This window comes from Chelonia mydas, chromosome 1 (genome assembly GCF_015237465.2).
Source record: "Chelonia mydas isolate rCheMyd1 chromosome 1, rCheMyd1.pri.v2, whole genome shotgun sequence".
NCBI lineage: Eukaryota > Metazoa > Chordata > Testudines > Cheloniidae > Chelonia > Chelonia mydas.
In genome coordinates, this window is record NC_057849.1 from 107289106 (window position 1) to 107307372 (window position 18267).

An 18267-nucleotide genomic window follows, 5' to 3' on the forward strand; every position below is an offset into this window, starting at 1 on the left:
GAAAGCATTCGGAAAATGTTAACTTAATAGTTCTGAAAACATTTATATTTATTTCCAACTTCACTCTAGTGAAGTCAATGTCACGATTTATGTGACTATAGGTAATACGTGCATAGGTGTTGCAGGATCAGGGCCTTAATTTTATATAGTTTACAGAATGAGCATCTCTTGTTTGTCAGAAACAACCGTTTGAGCTAACATGACTACCTTTAGCTGCTGAGGTTGTTTGGCTATGTTTAGGGCCCCATTCATGTATAGCACAGTTGCAGGCACCGTGTCTTACAGAGGGACAAAGTTTGGAGCTAGACTGTTGCATTTAAGCCACAGCCGCATTCTAGTAAAGGTGGGGAGCTGTCCTGCAACTGGATCTCCTCCTAAGGATTCCTGAGAAGCAAATGCTGTGGTATTTGTTCCAGTAACTTTTCAAGGGGCTGAGTGTGTGTTCGCCTTGGAAGTCTAGGAAGCTTTGGTGGCTGCTGTGGGCATGAGTCAGAGAACCATAGCCATCCTACCCTGCCCTTCTCCATGAAGTTAGAAGCCATAGGGGAGCAAGCAGGGAGCACTGCCTGTACTTCCCACCAGAATTTTTGCCCTTGGCAATGAGCCAGGGAAAAGGCTCTTTGCACCCTCTCCACCTTCCCTGTGCAAAGTCAGACATGACTGAGGCCTTCATTTTCAACAATATTAGTTTTTCAGTAATATGTTCTATGGTCTAGTCATGCCTCTTATTCATTCACAATCATGTAAAATGTAAACCTTTGAATCATTTGATACAGGTGACCTGTCCCCAACTTCCTCCTTAACTAAGGTTTCCTAATGTTTTGTGTTTGTGAAAGAACAAACTGAAATGCTTGCTGCGCGTTACAGTGAAAGCAAACAGTGACAGAGTACTCTGTATGGGAGGTGAAGAGGAAGGAAAATGAAACAAAATGTATAAAATGCTGTAATTTTTTTTTTCTTGCTGATGACTAGTTTCAGCTGGCATTCTCTATACACTGTGAAGTATTCAGACAATACGCGTCCAGGATTTTTAATAATCTTGTTCAGCCTAAGGACTTTCTCACATTTTCTGCTAAGTAGTTAGTGCCTCTGCCATCTTCCCACATGCCAGGCTGGGATTCCATGTAAATAGGACTTGGCAATTGATAGCAAAGTGAACAGATATATTTCTTAAGATTTGGCTATGTGTAGGGGAAAAATTTATCCCGTGCTTCAAAACTGTTCAGAGAACAGAGGAGAAAACCGGTGCCTTTAGAATTACAGATAAAATGTTTATAATGGGGGAAGATTATAGTTGTGTTACTGGGGAAAAGAAGAAATGCTGCTTCTGGAAGGTATCACCCAGATAAAAGATATTGCAGTCCCTTTCTGGTCTGTAAAATCAACTTTGTGAATCCCTATAGAAGTCATCAAAAATACCATAGAACAATCAAATAATACACTGTAGACATGCAGCTCGTTTCAAGGTAATCTGACTGTTTGCCAGAGGCAGAGAGCAAAGGGAAGCATGTCCTGATGAATGAGCTCCCGTTTAGCATCTTGTATTATCTGTTTGAATGAGACGTGTCAATGGAAATATGAACTCTGGATTTGTAATTGCCTCCTGTAGTGGCTTAGAGTGGGTCCTCCCTGTCAGTCGCTGAAGGAGGCCACTCCACCTTGCTACGCCACCTAACGGCTGATAGTCAATTGCCAGGGGATTAGCACAGCAAGTGTCATCAAAGAGTCTGGGACCCTGGCCCCTTGGCGTGGGGCAGGGCAATTGGCAGTCTTTAGCCCAGATCCCTGGCTGAGGCAGACAGCAAACACAGACAGGCTGTCCAGCCTAAGGTGGGGAGGCTGCCACCCCAAGGGTAGGGTTGGCACCAGGGGTAGGAGGCCCAGCCCCACCCTACTCCCCCGTGTCCCAGCCCAGGGCCATACCAGTGGCGAGCAGTCCTGCCGCTGGGTCAGCATGGATCCTGCCAGAACATGCTGGCTCTGGTTTTGACAACACAGCCAGAATAATGTCTGGTTTCCCTGGGCTACTTCCTACCGCTCCTTGTTCATAGGGCTCCGTTGCTCTTGGGTCCTCAGTCTCTTCGGGGAACTCGGCAGCCGGCAGTCCCAGCAGCTCCTTGAGGTATTTGGCCGATGGCAGCCTCAGCAATTCCCCTCCCTCAGGGTCCTCCTCCGGGGGCAGGGGTTGGCAAAGCTCAGTCCCTGGCCCAGGGCCCAGCAGCAAGGCAGAGGCATCCAACTCCGTCCCTGGCTCTGGCCCAACTGAGCTGGAGGCCCCATGTCTTATACTTCCCGTTCTGCCCCTCTGCTTCCAGCACAAGGGCAGGGAACGGGGGGGTTGGATGGGGCAGGAGTCCCAGGGGGGCCGTCGGGGCGAGAAGCAAGGGGTTCGAATAGGAGGTGGGGTCCGGACCACACCTGGCTGTTTGGGGAGACACAGCCTCCCCTAACCGGCCATCCATACAATTTTGGAAACCCGATGTGGCCCTCCGGCCAAAAAGTTTGCCCGCCCCTGCCTTAGATTATAAGATTTTAAGGGTCGGAAACGTGTCTCTTTCTGCCTTGAATGTCACTGAATATACTGATGGCACAAAGTAAAAATATATAAATATGTAAAAATTCTAATAAATACCATGTATTGTCTCCTAATTACATAGAACTTTTTCTGTTACCATAAAGATCTGTGAGAAATGTTTAGTGTACACTGAGGTTCAGGGATAGCAGCCTCTAAAACAGTAAATGAGGGAACTTCATTACAATTATTAAATGCCAAAAACTAGGTTAAGATTGCACAGTTAAATTTACACTAAATCAGAGAATGGAAAAGTTAAGATTACAAAAGCAATGCTCAGTTGCATTGCAAAGCCTGTATATTTTTATGGTATGTATTTAGCAGCAGAAACATGAATATTACTGAGCAATACATTTAACAAGAAAAAGGTAGAGAATATTACATGTGTACTCTGAATTCATTCACTGACTTTTGGGATTTGAATTGTACAGTGTGCAACTGATTTAATAGTATTTGAGGGAGAAAAATGGAAAATGGCTTGGAACTATCATCCTACAGCTTTTCCATCAGAGATTGTACCCTCCTTGCACTCAGCCTCTGCGTGCTTCAGTAACTAAACACTTGTGCATAGCGCTTGCCTACAAAATGGTCTACTTCATTTGCTCAGTATACAATTTTAAAGTCATAACTTTTGCTACATAAAAAAAACAAAACAATTTATCAAAGCCATTGCACCTCAAAGAGGACTAAGTCCATGCCAAGTTATAAAAAACATTTAGGATATTCTTACTGTAGCTAAGACTTTTTAAAAAGATTATTTTAGTTGTTAAAAATAGTATATTTTTCACTTTCATAACATTCTAGAGCTGCTAGAAGGATTTAGTTCCAGCTTTTAAAAAATATAATTATAAAAATTGACTTTCGATCAGGAAGAAGTTCATCCATAAAGGTGAATTTTTCATAGTCATGAGCATGCAAAAATACAGGTTATAATGGAAACCATTTTACAGCATTCATTGTAGCATTTGCTGCCAGTTGAATGCAATAATATCAAGATCATACGATAAGCGTCCATCCAGTCCTTTTGAAGAAAACATTAGGTAGCTGGCTTCTTCTGCTTCATAGTTCAAAAGAAATATCAAGCTGTACATCTCTGTGAGCTGGTATCCTGATGCCTGTTAAAATTCAACTAAAGTGTTAAGGGATGGAGATAAAGTTGAGGTGAACACTGCCAAAATATACATGTTAAAACACCGCTTTCCTGTCAGGACATACATTGGCTTTAATTTCCTTGAATGTTCAGCATGCAATTCAGACTAACGTTATTGAGTTAACTCTTCTAGCCCCAATGCCGAGAGCAGTTCCCCTTGCTGTGATTTTTTTAATTTATTTTTTGGTCACTCTTATACTCTTTTTTTCAGAGTAACAGCCGTGTTAGTCTGTATTCGCAAAAAGAAAAGGAGTACTTGTGGCACCTTAGAGACTAACCAATTAGCTCACAAAAGCTTATGCTCAAATAAATTGGTTAGTCTCTAAGGTGCCACAAGTACTCCTTTTCTTATACTCTTGTCACTGAACCCCATCTCCTTGTGTTTAGCTTAGTCTGAAGTCATACCAATTTTTAAAAATTGGGGGCTTCAAACCTGATCCTATTAAAGCTAAAAGGAGCGTTGCCATTTACTTCAGTGGGAGCAGGACCGAGACCTACATATGTGCTTATTTTTCATCATTTATGTCAGATGTTGAGAACGTCTGTTGGCTTGCTCTCAGTCATCTCTCAAATCTTGGAGGGGAGCTTCCATAGAGGCTCAGAAAGGAGGAAATCTGCAAGAGTTTTGAGGCTGCATCTGTGATTTGAAGAGATGGGGAAGATTTATAAGGCCTGATCCTCTAAGGTGCTGAGCACCCTTAACTCCCACTGATTACAGTGGAAGGAGAAGGTGGTCTGTACCTTTCAGGATCAAATTCATTTCAGGCTTTAGTCCAACAAATGAAAAAAATTATTAATTCAGATTTCTTTAATGCACAGTATAAAAACCTGTAGTGAGTCCTATTGAAGGCATTTCCAATATCTAGCACAGGGATCGGCAACCTTTGGCATGCGGCCCGACAGGGTAAGTCCTCTGGCGGGCCGGGCCGGTTTGTTTACCTGCCGCGTCTGCAGGTTCGGCCGATCGCGGCTCCCACTGGCCACGGTTTGCCACTGCAGGCCAATGGGGGCTGCAGGAAGCAGTGGCCAGCACATCCCACGCCACTTCCCGCAGCCCCCATTGGCCTGGAGCGGCAAAGTGCAGCCAGTGGAAGCCGCGATCGGCCGAACCTGCGGACGTGGCAGGTAATCAAACTGGCCCGGCCCACCGGGGGGCTTACCCTGGTGGGCTGCATGCCAAAGGTTGCCGATCCCTGATCTAGCACACACTTCACCCGTTTGATCATCCGTTTCCTGCTCCATGCGGGTGTACCCTCTTTTATTCACACCAGCAGACTTTTTCTCTCTAGAAATCTAGTGTAGTCTGGGTGAAGTGTAATTTTTCATGCATCAGTTGAAAAAAGAGAGAGAGAGAGCAAGAAAATGGCGAGGTTTATTTTAAAGGGACACTGAGTGGAGTTAACCTGCTGTTTGCACCAGCCACTGTAAATTCCAGTCTGTATCACTTCCTGTTCATATTCTTCATAGTTTTCTTCTTAGTCACATATAGATAGAATCAGCATGAAAAGAGGCTTTTTTGTACAGTTATAGTATTGAAATATAGGATGCAAACAATAAATGACTGTTTAAAAAAGCTTTGGAGTAGTTTCTCTCTCTTTTTTTTTTTTTTATTACTTTCATTGTGAATGAAACAGAGTTTTGTTCAAATTTACAAAGCCACAAACAAATACATTGTTCTTCTTTTCTCTGAATTCAAAGTAATAAAGTAGTCAGAAATAAACCATTGAAATAAATGAAAATAAAAACCAGAATCCTAAATTTTCATGAACGAACGTGCAAAAATGGGGGTAATATCTAGTGTAATGCATGCTTAAGTTTGACTGCTGCACCATCTGTTCTTGAGTTGTTGCTTGCTTTCAGACAAGAACTCTCACTTTTCACCTCCTCCATTAAGTTTGGGACAGTCTAAACTAGCCCTGTTATTCTGTTTCAGTTGTGGGAGTGTAACTTTATCCAAGCATTAGGGTCACTAACCAAGGTATTATTCCTCCAGTGAATACCGTTCTTTGTGAAATTGGGCCAGTGTTTTTATATGCAACAGATTATTTCAGAGCCATCAACTTCTTTCCCAGGAATAAACCTTACAAGGCTTTTTCTTAAAAATGTCCTGAGTCTTTGTTCTGGGGGGAATTTATCAGCTTCAGTTATTTTTTAACCTATATCAGTAATGTTTAAGATAACTAAGTAAAAGCTTAGAGGAAAGAATATTTTCCTTGTAATTTTCCTGTTTACATTGTATGTTTGACAGTGCTTTGCATGTAGTCAGGCCTAGATCCAGGAATTTTACACATGTGAATAAACCCCTTAGCTACTCTCAGGTATAATGTTTTTGCAGGGCTGGAGCAAAAGCATACACAAGCATCTGTTGTGTGAGTGGGGCTTTAACATATCAGCAAGGGAGAGAAAAAATATAAAAAATAGGAAATTATGATTATAAAACTACAGGGGTCTAGATGCAGGTGTCTCACCAGAAATGTCAGTCTTTTGATACTGATGAGATTTTTAAAGGATGCAGTCAACTTAGATGTAAATAAGTTTGATGAACTCTCTGACATGAAGACTGTGGTAGAAATCAGTACTTCATATTCTCCCTCAATTCCCCTCTCCTAGTCTGGTACTCTTGTCTCTCACTTTAAGTGCCTGCTAGCGTCCTCTAAGTTCTCTTCTTCCTCTCCACCTTATCCCTTAATGATCTTGTCTCTGTGGCTTCATTTCAGTAGGCATTTAGTGTCTAACTCCCTTAGACTCCTTTGAAAATCCCATCCCTATATGGTGGACATTTGTGTATTTGGGGATATTTTTGTTAGATAAACAGAAAATTTCCAGCTCCAGCTGAATGTATGTAGAAGTAGCAGTAAAGGGAGGGATATTTAAAGATGCACATTCAGTGCCTACTAAGTAGCATTGACCTTTAGTGAGGCTACTTGCATACAGTACTGCACATTGATAACTTGCTTGTCTTCTTGTGAGGGAAGGAGCAGGGGAAGAAATAAGGGGATGGAACAAAATAAGAAAAAAAGGAGGGGGGGGGAAGTTGAGGTAAAGAATGGAGACATAATTGTTGGGAAGGGAAGGGACAGGAAAAATAGTCAAGACGTGGCACCTGTTTTATTGGAAGCATGAGGGGATATGTGTGGGCCTGGGCAGGAGTCTGAGCCACCAAAACTATTATGAGGGAAACTCCAGCAAAAAAGCTCAAGGAGAATTAATGTAAAAGGAAGGAGGGACTTGGAGTGGGACCTTACATGGACTATCCGTAAAACGAAGAAACATAACCTATTGCATGGGGGGGAGGAGTGATGACATCTTTAAAAAGAAAAATCGCTTTAAGTGTTACACTCAGTCATTATTGTGTAATTGTTCTGAAGAAATATGAGGGGCATAACCTTAATTTAACATTAAGTATGTGGGTGCCAAGTGTGATATATGTATTTAAACTTGTGGACAATGGACTGAAAAAAGTAAAATAATGTTTGCTCAGATTAAAAAGACAAACAAACTACAGTTTACTATATTAGGTAGTGAATAGCACATAATCTCAAAATAAATGGAAAAAAGACAGAATAAGATTTTCAATACCAAAAATTACTTAATGGCCCCAAAAGAAGCCAGAATCATTATTATTGTAAATATGTTTAGCTTTTTTCTTTGCCAGTGCAAAACTTAAAATGAGTCGATTTTCAATGGTAGATGAAATTATCCTTAATTTAAAGCTTTTAAAAGATAGGCAAAACAATATCCATTTCTTTAGCTCTTGTGACTTCAACTTTATTGGATAATGCCTGTCAAGCATTTGCTGTATTTATATTTTACATCCTCACCTTAATAGCCGTTTGGATAAATCTGTGGAGCTTGTACATTAGTTACTCCAATAATTGGAGCATGGAATACGGATAAATTTGAGTCAGAAAACTCTTTGTACTTCCTCCGCTTTGTGTATCCCAGAGCCTGCAAGCGTGCAGGCTGATGTCATACTCTAAGCAACAGTCCCAGAGTAAGGAGCTCTTTCTAGAAGTTCAGCACTAGAGAACTAGAAGCTGTAAGACTTAGGTTCATTAAGTGAGCCACGGTCTTGCTGTAACGTTGTCAGAATGCGATGTTTATGTGCTGTCCTCAGACCCCTCAGCAGTGAGAGTTCATGTTCTATCTACTATAAACAAAGATCTGCTTCAGAAGTGTAAGTTTAAAAAAAAGTCTTAAAAGTGCATGTTTAGCTCTTGGTTTTTGTGTCTGATATATTATGTGGCTTTTTCTGCCCTCCAAATTACTATAGGCAGTCTGAACTTTGAGTGATTCTTTCTTGTTTTAGCTTTTTTTCTCATCTGTTTTGTAACTGTTGAGTCTGTTATGGAGATATACGTACTAAGGTGTGAATATTGATAAATTTTAAAGACAGAAGTTGTAGTGCTGATTTCTAAAAATATTGCTAAGCTAGCCTTAGTTTGAACTGCAGACTTTAAGATAGAAGTTGTAACGATCGCTTTAGAGAACAAAGGCCTCCAGTATGCTTTTATTCATATACTAATTCTGTAAAATATCACAGGTAGCATATTGAAATAACTCTTACTTGTTGTTCTTCAGAAAGTAGGTATTCATGATCAGTTATTCCGAATAAATCATAGGTTTGATCATTTAGCCTTTTTAAAAATATACATGATTCCAAAAGCATAATTGTTACTTTGTGCTTAGTTAAATGATGCTTCTTTTTCTGCTTCTTAACTGTGTCATTTCAGTAATTACAGCGGCAATACACTGTGCTAAACTTGTAAGTGCCAGTCAAAATTGCATGATATGAAAGAGCCATTGTCTTTGTCAAAACAGCTGTGATCTTGAGCTAATGGCATTGATTTTAGTTCTCATGATCTAGTGAAAAAGTAAATAAAACTGATGTATGACCTGCAGTTTGTTCCCCAGCTCCAGTAGTGTTGTGTTCCAGCACTGAAAAATATGTTGGATAAACAACTCATATTTCACTGAAAGTAGATTGTTCTGTTATCTGAATGAAGTTCCATTTTGTTTGCATTGTCTTTATCAGACATGAAGAATCTAAGGCTATTCATGAAACTGCACATGTAGGAGACTCTTTGATGGGCTGGAACAGACTCCTAATAGGGTCTGCATGATAGAACGTTTTTGTCTGAATAATTCAATGTCAGTTGCATTAAAAAAAAATGATGTACTTGTTTTTTAAAATCCTGCTGTTTGTACAAGTTAGCATGACAAATCTTGCAAGACTAAAGTTTAGAGAAGTACTGTGTGAAAGAAAACATTGTCATCTTAGGAATGTTAGGAACAAAACTGTGTAATTCAATTATAATTACATCTATTAACACCACTCTATTAAATGGTCTTTGATGCTTCCATTAATAAACGTATTTTTTCCAGGTTTTGAATCTGTTTAAAATTGGTTTAGGTTTAAAACTTGTGTTCTCATGCTGTGAACAAATAAACTGATGCAACACTCTGCAAGCTATCTTTTGTTTTGAAGAACAGAGAATAACTCAGAAAATACTGTTGAAGTCAACAAATACAGGAAGGAATCACAAAGCATGCAATGGAAAAAGTTATGGATAATATTTGTCTTTATTTCAGGGGTCAAAATGGGTTTGTATGGGGCAGTATTTCATACTGGCTCTTCTCCAGTACCCTGCCAAATCTGTGGCCCACTGAAACCTCCATGGTGCCAAAGTCAGAAAGAATTGGAACAATAGTATTTTCCTCCAAAATATTTGGCCAGCACAAGGAGCAGAAGTTTGTGTTTTGGTGGTGGGATGGGGATTCGGTGATCATAATTGCTCTAAAGTAAGAGGACCTTATAAGTAAGGGGGCATTGTACTTGAAGATAGATCAGCAAATATTATTTATATTATGCCATCTTATGTAAACAACCATGTGCAGTGCGTATAATGTGCTGAATGATGAGGGGCAAGGATTTATGTGTCGTATAGTCTAAAGGCACATGTTGGTGCTGTAGAGAACAATACAAAATAGCTAAAAGAGTGGGCTGTGATCTTTGTAGTTGGAATGTATCCTGGAACAGATGAGATTTTTTTGAGGAGCGAAGGGAGGCTGCCTAAACATTGAATTGGATAGTGTTTCATGAAGGGGGGTGGAGGAGCAAATAGTGTGAAGGAAGTAATTTATAAGGGAGGAGCAGGACAAAGAAGGTAGATAGCGTTCATAGGTGGGGAGAACAAGATCTGGGTAAAGAGGCAAATAATAGGCTTAAACATTTGTCTGATATTCAGTAAAGGAAATAGCTATCACTTTGTTCATATTTAGATAAAGGTCACTTATATATAGCGCCATCCATGGGTATGCATGGCATTGTCCAGGCAAGTATGAAGACATAGTTTCTCTTCCAAATGGAGTTTATACTGAGTCTAGAACTAGTAAGTAACAAATCTGCTGGTATGTAGAGGCTATATACTTTCCATAGCTGCTAATGTTAATTTTACATAAGATCAATTTTTGACAATCACACCCTTGCTAACTTGTTTGACTTTAAAATGTGTTGTATTTGGGACAGAGATTGAGCCTTATTTTTATTTGGAAAAAATATAGCACATCTTGAGTACTATCAGACACAAATAATAATCAGTTACCAAAATCAGTGTGATTTAGACAGGTTAGACAGAATTGTTCTGGGAAGTTTAAGGCAGGTCTTATGAGGCATGCTGGAGATTCAGATATTAAAATCAGGTAGCTCTACTTTTTGAAAATGTTCAGAAAGTAGTTTTATTTAAATTTATCTATTTTGCCTTGTTATAACTCCAACACAGCTTGGCCTTGAAACCCCTTATTAGTCTGAATCTGTTGTTTTTTGGGTAAGGACTTGTTTGTGCCTTTAACTGATTTTGGGAGACATGGGGAGTTGATGATGCTGGGACATGGTCTGGGGGCTACTTTCAGCCCCCATCCCATTCCAGGCAGGTGGAGGGTCCGCAGCGCCCAGCCATCTCCAGCTTGTGGCTTGGCCGGGGGCAGGGCCTGGGACGGAAGGGGCCACAGAGGGGGAGGGGATACTTAGCCCCCCCCTTTTTGGAAGGCTCCGCCACAGCTGCCCCCTGCGCTTCCACACTGCAGGGTCACACGAGGGAACTGATCTAACACCCCAAAGACAGAGGCTACACCCACTGACTTAGCTGGGTCAGGTGACTAGCAACAGACTGCTGATTGGACCAGGCATAAAGCTTCCTGTCTCACCTCTTGTCTGACCAGCTAGTCACTAGGCCAGGTGCTGACTAGACCCTTGAGACCAACTTTCTCCCTTCTTGCCTGCTTTCCTCTCCTTGTTCCTGTTTTCACACCTTGATTCTAGTTCCTGTCTCCTCACCTGGTTTCCGCTTCTTGCTCCTGGTTCCTGTGTCCTTGCCCTAATTCCAGTGACTTACTCTGGCCTGACCATTTAGCGTAATTTCTGACTCCAATTCCAACCTAGCCCTTGGTGTGACCCTGGCACTGACACTTGGTGTGGCTTCTGACTCTGACTCTGGATTCACCCTTGCTATGGCTTCAGATTCTGGCTTTGACCTTTGGCTTGACTTCTGACTGTGATCCTGACTCCGCCCCGGCTCTGAGCAGTAGTTCAGACTGCCCAGTTACAGGACCTGAAAGGGAGTAATTAGATATTTAAAAGAAATTCATTTGGGAACCCCAGTAATTCCCAAATCCACATGTCAACTTTCAGGGAATTTTGGTACAAAACATTACAGGAAAAAACATAAAAATAATAAAAGAACCTGCACGCATGCTAATAAGCTTATCAGAATTCATCTGAGCTCTCTCAAGCGCTCTGGCAAGTGTAGTCTTTTAATACCCCACTCTAGGGGTATCCTTGTATTATAAATTCATCAGAGTTTCAGCTCGGAACAATAAATAAAAATACATATTTTGTATTTGAATTACTTCTTGTTTGTTTTCACCTCTTGCTGTCTCAAGCAAAATTCCCTTGAGCAGAAGGATCAAAATAATCAAGAGTCTAATTTATTTTTCACCTGTTGATAATTAATTCTTCATTTGTTTAAATATTTTGCATGTGCAGTGAGGAACTAGGAGAATTTATGGAAATGAAAGGTGCCAACAGCCCTGGGATCCTTGTATTGACCACTGGCCTCAGCAAACCTTTCATGCGCCTGGATAAATACCCCACGTTACTCAAAGAGCTTGAAAGGCACATGGAGGTATATCTTATCAGCATTTATGTTCCATCTTAATGATGATTTGACAACAGTTATTTTAAAGGTACATGTCAAGCATGTTGGGCCCCAAATTGTGCTCCTTGTCTCTCCTTTCTGCCTTCTGAACAGTTCTCCAGTCATTGGGGTGGGGGTGGGGGGGAAACAGGGCGGGGTGGGGGGGCAGAAAGCACTTCCAGGATTATCACTCATAAAGTGAAAGTATTGGAGGTACCGGAACACCATGAAAAGTGCCAAAATGGCGTTCCGGCACTACTTGAGCCCTGCTTCTGAAATAAGAGAAGCAGTAGGTTTAAAACTCAGCGTAATCAGATTAACTGAACAACTCAGTAAGTGTAAAGCAAAACCCACCTACGGATCTGAATTTCTCACTGATGGATCTGATCCACAAGCTCTCCAGGTGGATTGTGTTTTGAACCTGTCTCCTAAAAACTATAATTAAGGCTACTCAAGGTTTTCTCTTACAAGAAAGGATTTTTTTTTTCATAGTAGTGGTCTCGTTGTTCAAATGCTCCCTACTTGATACAGTCTCACTTACTTCTATTGAAATATGCCTGGCAATGAGACCTGGAAGTGTTCTAATGTGGTAGTGTTTTAAGGGCCTACATTTGCATTTAAATGTTTTATTAAAAAAAAAATTGGGGGGGGGTGGAGTTGGTGTGTCATGTCTGTGATTTGCCAGCTGTGATAGTGTTCCATGTTAGCATAACCTGAAAAGAAGAGCATGGTTTAACTGTGACAATAAGGAAAGAGCAGTATAAGAGCATAAGATGTATGTTAACCTTTTTAAAGGAGTACAAATGGCAGAAACTTAAGTTTGCAAGTAATCTTTTGAAATCTAAGTCAGGTATATTTTTTCCAGACATTGCTTTATGGATTCATGAAAGAATAGCATTAGTAGTAACATCATCAGAGATTCGCATTCTTGCTACAAGTGTCCTATCAATGGAAGGAGGCAATGAAGAAGGCATAAAGAGGAGAACAAAAAGGGTTGTTACAAGTGTTACAAAGTTGTCTATACTGTAGTTACTATGCCTCCTAGGAAACATTTCATTACCATCCCCGGGAATTACAGTACTATTGTTTTTGTTTTTAGGATTATCATCCCGATCGACCAGACATTCAGAAATCCATGACAGCCTTCAAAAACCTTTCCGTAAGAATTTTGAAGAGTAGATGTGTATTTATTTAGGAGAATGCTTGCTAATTTCATGCCCTGTAAAAGTTAATATTTTGATATGTGAAATCTTTAGAAATGTAGGGCTTGATTCTGTGCTCAGGCATAGTGAGGTGTGTGGGAGGTGTGCACTGGCAGCCTGTTCTAGCTCCTTCATTCTTGTTTGCTCAGCCCCACTGGAAATTAAGGCAGTACATTAGCAGCCCTAACTTAATGTCAGTGGAAAATTAGGTGTAGCAGAGCTCTGCTTTACCTCCTCCCTTTCCAGTCCACTCCTTGCTTCCAAATCATCTCCCTTTTAGCTTTACACCAGAAGAAGGCTCACCTGCACCTAGAACTTGTCCCTGGCCTTCTCCAGCCACCTTATGGCCTATTTGTGCCGCTTAGGGAATGTGGTGATAGTGAGCTAAGGAATCCAGCCTGTAGGGTACATCCCTAGTGCAAGGGCGCAAGAGTAAAAATGAGCATTACATCATTGAAGCCTAGAATGGACGAGTTGAGATGCTCCTGGTGACGGGGATAAGACCTGTCAGTTCTAACATGGATATCCAAGCAAAGAAATAAGAGGTGTGGTTGTTAGTGACATGTGTGTGCAACCCACTAACACTTTTTGTAGCTACTAAAATAGTCAACATTGTGTGTTTCCTGTTGGATGGGGCTGCGCCATTACTGTGACTTCGTTATATATATTTTGTGGCCATTGTGAGACTTGGGGTCCCTTTTTCTTGGATGCCGTAAAAACAAGTAGGAGGAAACAGCCCTTGCCCCCAAGAGTTTCAGACCAGATGAGACAAGTGGGAGAACAAATAGCAGAAAGGATAAGGGAGGGAGTATGAATTAGATCTGTATTTCTGCTTTTTGCTGGGCTAGCTCGTTATTGTTTGGGAGTGAATAATACGCATAACATTAGAAGCGGCTCTAAGACTCGAAGAAGAACAAGGTAGTGACTTTTTAAAGGGATGTTGAGATCAGTAAATTAAAAGAAAAGTAGTAGTTTTGTAATTAACAATGTACATTTTAAAAAGCTACTTTAATGTAGTCCTCTGAAAGAAATATTTCACACGTGAAAGCTTTGTCACTGTGCTTTATTTTATACTTCAAGCAGAGCACTGAGGACAAGTAATTACTTCAGCTGATACTGACTCCTAATACAGTTCACGCAGACACCACCTTATTAGCACCTTCCCTATCTTTAACAGGCTCAGTGTCAAGAGGTACGGAAAAGAAAAGAACTTGAACTCCAAATACTGACGGAAGCCATCCGCTGCTGGGAGGGAGAGGACATTAAAACACTGGGCAATGTAATTTACATGTCCCAGGTCATGATTCAGTGTGCTGGAAGTGAGGTAACGCAGTTCAGTCTTCATTAAATATTCTTCTCTTGCAACTACAATTAATAATGAATAAGGGATTGTATGTGTTAGAAACAAGAAGACCACTCCAAGAAAAAGAATGTAGACTGAACAAATTTTATGTAGTATTTTGTTTAACCTAAGTGTCCTTATAAATGGGGGAAACTACTCTAAGATGTACAAGCTCAGCTAAAAGCTGACTAAATTGTATAGCCAGATATAGCTGTTGGAAACATTATAAAGTCTTAAGGGGTTGTAAGAGAGTCCAAAGTGCAAATTAAAGGGAATTTTCTCTGTGTATTGGTTACATTACAAAATAATTTGCCATGGTAGCTATTACTACATGGTAAAGACAATATGGAAATACTTTATGTTGTTGTTGTCCCAGACATACTCCTCCTTGGTTGATGGGGTTTTTGGACACCTTCCTCAAATATTGAATATTAAAATGACAAAAATCAGGGGACTGAGTGATTCTGGGGAATTGTAATGCCTTTCACCTTGAGATCATTGGTTTTAATGCCAGCCTTGCTTTGTAGTGATCGGAAATCTTTACTTTCTGACCCATGTGCAGTGTCATATGTAAAATAATTGAAGGTCTCTTTCTCAGTTTCCTAACACACAAGCAACCACATCACCGAAACCATCACCACAGTTGGCACTAATTGACAGGCTTGTTGGCAGAGAGGCCAAAGAACTGACTGGACCTGAATTATGAGCTATGCTTTAGAGGTGGTCTCTGTGTCAGGATTGAGGCCAGACCTATAGCCAGCTAAATTGAAGTGGGAAGGCAGTGAAAAACTCAGGAGTGCGGTTGCAAAGTTTTTGCATAGGAAAATTTTAAATATCAGATGCACTATTCTGAATTTTAGAAGATTTTAAAACCATTTAAGAACAAAGCTTGCACCAAAAAAAGTAATGGTATGAATCCAGATTTCTGCCATAAGGCAACTTGCCACTGTAGCAAGTTAGGTTCTTTTATAACACTCATAAACATATGTCTTACCCAACAAAACCCCAGACTCCCTCAAATACTCTCATATGTCTCTTATCAAATGCATATGAAAACCTTGGATCCTCAGCTTGGGTCGCTTAGCTTATTGGCCGTGAATTTATAAGTAGCTATGCCATTTTATCCCAGCTGAGAAACTGGCCTATAGTATACACAAATATTGAAAAACTCCATTTAGAATACTTTGGATTAAGAGAACTTTTAGGAGGGGCAGAGAGGGAAAATGGTAAATATTTTGCTTTAAAAAAAAAAAAAGACAACTCCTAAATAAAGATAGCTAGAATGAATGAAATGTCTCATATACAACAGGAATCCCATTAGTGGCAGTATAGTCAGTTGCTAGTGTTGAGGTTTATTTCTTCAAAATAACTTGCAATATAAAAACCTGAATACAAGAGCTTGTTACAAACCTTTTTGAACAGAAAATTGAGTGCAGTTTGACTCCTCTTATTGCTAAGTATACATAGGTTAACTTTTGCTAAAAGTACGGTAGTATTGGTACTACACCAGTGAATGTTTTAAATACAAAAAAATTAGGGTCTGCTGCCTTATTTATTTTTTTTTAATTGTTTTCTTTGTTTTTTCATAAGGAAAAGAATGAAAGATATCTTCTTCTCTTCCCTAATATTTTGCTTATGTTGTCTGCCAGCCCTAGGATGAGTGGGTTTATCTATCAGGTAAAACAGATGTTTTAACCATGGTTATTCACAGCAAACTTCAAAAAAGCTTTCTAAACTTATTTTCACTTCTCTTTCTATATGTATTCAGTATGCATATGTACTCTGAGAGGCAGAATTGTCCAGCTATTGGGATCCTAGGTTCTGTTTCTGCCACTGATCTGCTATATGAACGTAGGCGAGTAACTTCAACTCTGTCTTATTGTTTCCCTACTACTGATACTTTCCTTTGTAAAGTGCTGTTAGATTTATAAAGGAAAATGCAGTATAAGAGCTTATTCATAATATTACATAAACTGTTAAGCATTCAGGTTGCGAAGTCAAGCACTCAGAAGTTAGGAAATTCCAAAATTATTCAATCTCCTAACAGTTATGCATTATGATACAGTCTTTAATTCTAAGATCACATACTATTTTTTTCCCTCAAAAGTCCCCTTTTTCATTCTGTGTTTTTTATAGTCTGCATTCACAGTGTGGCTCTAGGCATTATTTAACATTCGCGTATGCACTGCATAAAAAATTATTAACTTCCTTATGGGTGTTTCTGTGATGCTGTCACCATAATAATTGAGTGCTAAGCAGTCATTAATAAATTTATCTTCAGAATATCTCAGTGAAGTCAGGTAAACATCTAGGACTGAATTTTTCAGAGTACTTAGCATTATACAACACACATGTTCAAAGCTCATCTTCCATTGACTTCAGTTGCAGCAGCGAGTGCTCAGCATTTCTGTAAATCTGGCCCCACCTGTCTCATATTAGGCACACTGAAAATAAGGAACATGCCGTTGATGGTCACCTATGAAAAGTTTGGTTATTCTTTGAGTGGTGGGCCCAATGGCTGTTCACTGTGGGTATGCACACACTCCAGGCGCACAAGCCCAGAAGATTCTTTTCTAGCAGTGTGCGTTGGTCCGTTGTTCCTTATCTTGATGACTTACTTCTCGCAGAGTAATCATCTCAGGAAGTCCAGTGGACAGTACACTCCCTCCTCAGCCTCCTGCAATCCTTAGGGCTTCAAGTAAAGCTAGAAAAAGTCCACTTCAGTCACCACGCTGATTATAGAATTCATTAGAGTGCCTCTGGGCTTGACTTCAGTCAAAGCTTGCTTACCTCAGGACAGGAGTACAAGTACTCCTTTTCTTTTTACGGATACAGACTAACATGGCTGCTACTCTGAAATCTATTACCTCAGGACAGGTTCCTAATGAAGAGAGACCTCCTTTCCCAGCTCTGACTGAGTCTCCAAACTACAGCTTGTCCCTGTCTGGTCCTTCTCGACTACATGGGCGGCTGCATGTACATAACACCCTTCTCCAGACTCCTCCTTCATTGCTTTCAGGCATGGCTATGCACAGTATAAGTGAGTTGTGAACCCTCAGATCGTTCTGTCTTCTCTTACCTGGTGGGAAAATGAGAAAGCTCCCTCTATCTTTAAAGAAACTAATCACATGCACCTTTCCTACTGTGTTGGGGAGCACATCTGGACAACCAAGTAGTGCAAGGTTCTTGGACCCAACAGGAATCCTAGCTACATATCAGTCTACCTGAACTTTGAGTAGTACAGGAGGCTTGCAGAAGGTTTCTGCCTTTCCCACATTTCCATTGTGTTCTGGTCATCTTGCACAACTTAACTGCAGTTTTATACATAAACAAGCGTAGGGGGTAGCAAGCTCTGCCCATATTTGCACAGAGGCCATCAGGTTCTGGAATCGGTGCCTTTGACACCAGATCACTCTCTCAGCAGTGTGCTTTCCCAGAATAATGAACACCTTAGCAGACAGTCTCAGCAGACATTTCCACAGGCAACACTATTGGGAACTTCGCAGCTCAGTGGTACAGAACATCTTCCAGCTTGGGGGGTGGGGGAGGAGCCACCGTCATGGGACTTCTTTGCACTTCAGGTAAACAAGAAGTATCCAGCCTATTCAGTGATGAGCTGCCAAAATCTTAACAACCGGTTCCCTCCTCACCCCACGAGGGGGTCGTTGCCCAACCCTGCCCCCCGGGACTCCTGCCCCATCCAACCCCCCGCGTTCCTTGATGCCCACCCCCACCAGGACCCCTGCCCCATCAATCCCCCCCCCCCGTCCCCTGACTGCCCCCAGAACGGGGCAGGAGGGTCTCGT

At 40.8% G+C, this 18267-nt stretch overlaps 1 protein-coding gene across 11 annotated transcripts in view; it reads left to right on the plus strand.

The window, feature by feature from the left end:
• Nucleotides 1-18267, plus strand: part of ARHGEF7 (Rho guanine nucleotide exchange factor 7) — a 188672-nt gene that overhangs the window by 125731 nt on the left and 44674 nt on the right. For all 11 annotated transcript variants that reach the window (XR_005225098.2, XM_037896966.2, XM_037896973.2 and 8 more), the window contains 4 exons: nt 11767-11905; nt 13017-13076; nt 14297-14443; nt 16052-16138. Coding sequence is in view for 10 of the 11 variants with exons in the window: in XM_037896966.2 (XP_037752894.1) it covers nt 11767-11905; nt 13017-13076; nt 14297-14443; nt 16052-16138 (433 nt within the window). In the remaining variant the exon portion in view is untranslated. The remainder of the gene's footprint in view (nt 1-11766; nt 11906-13016; nt 13077-14296; nt 14444-16051; nt 16139-18267) is intronic.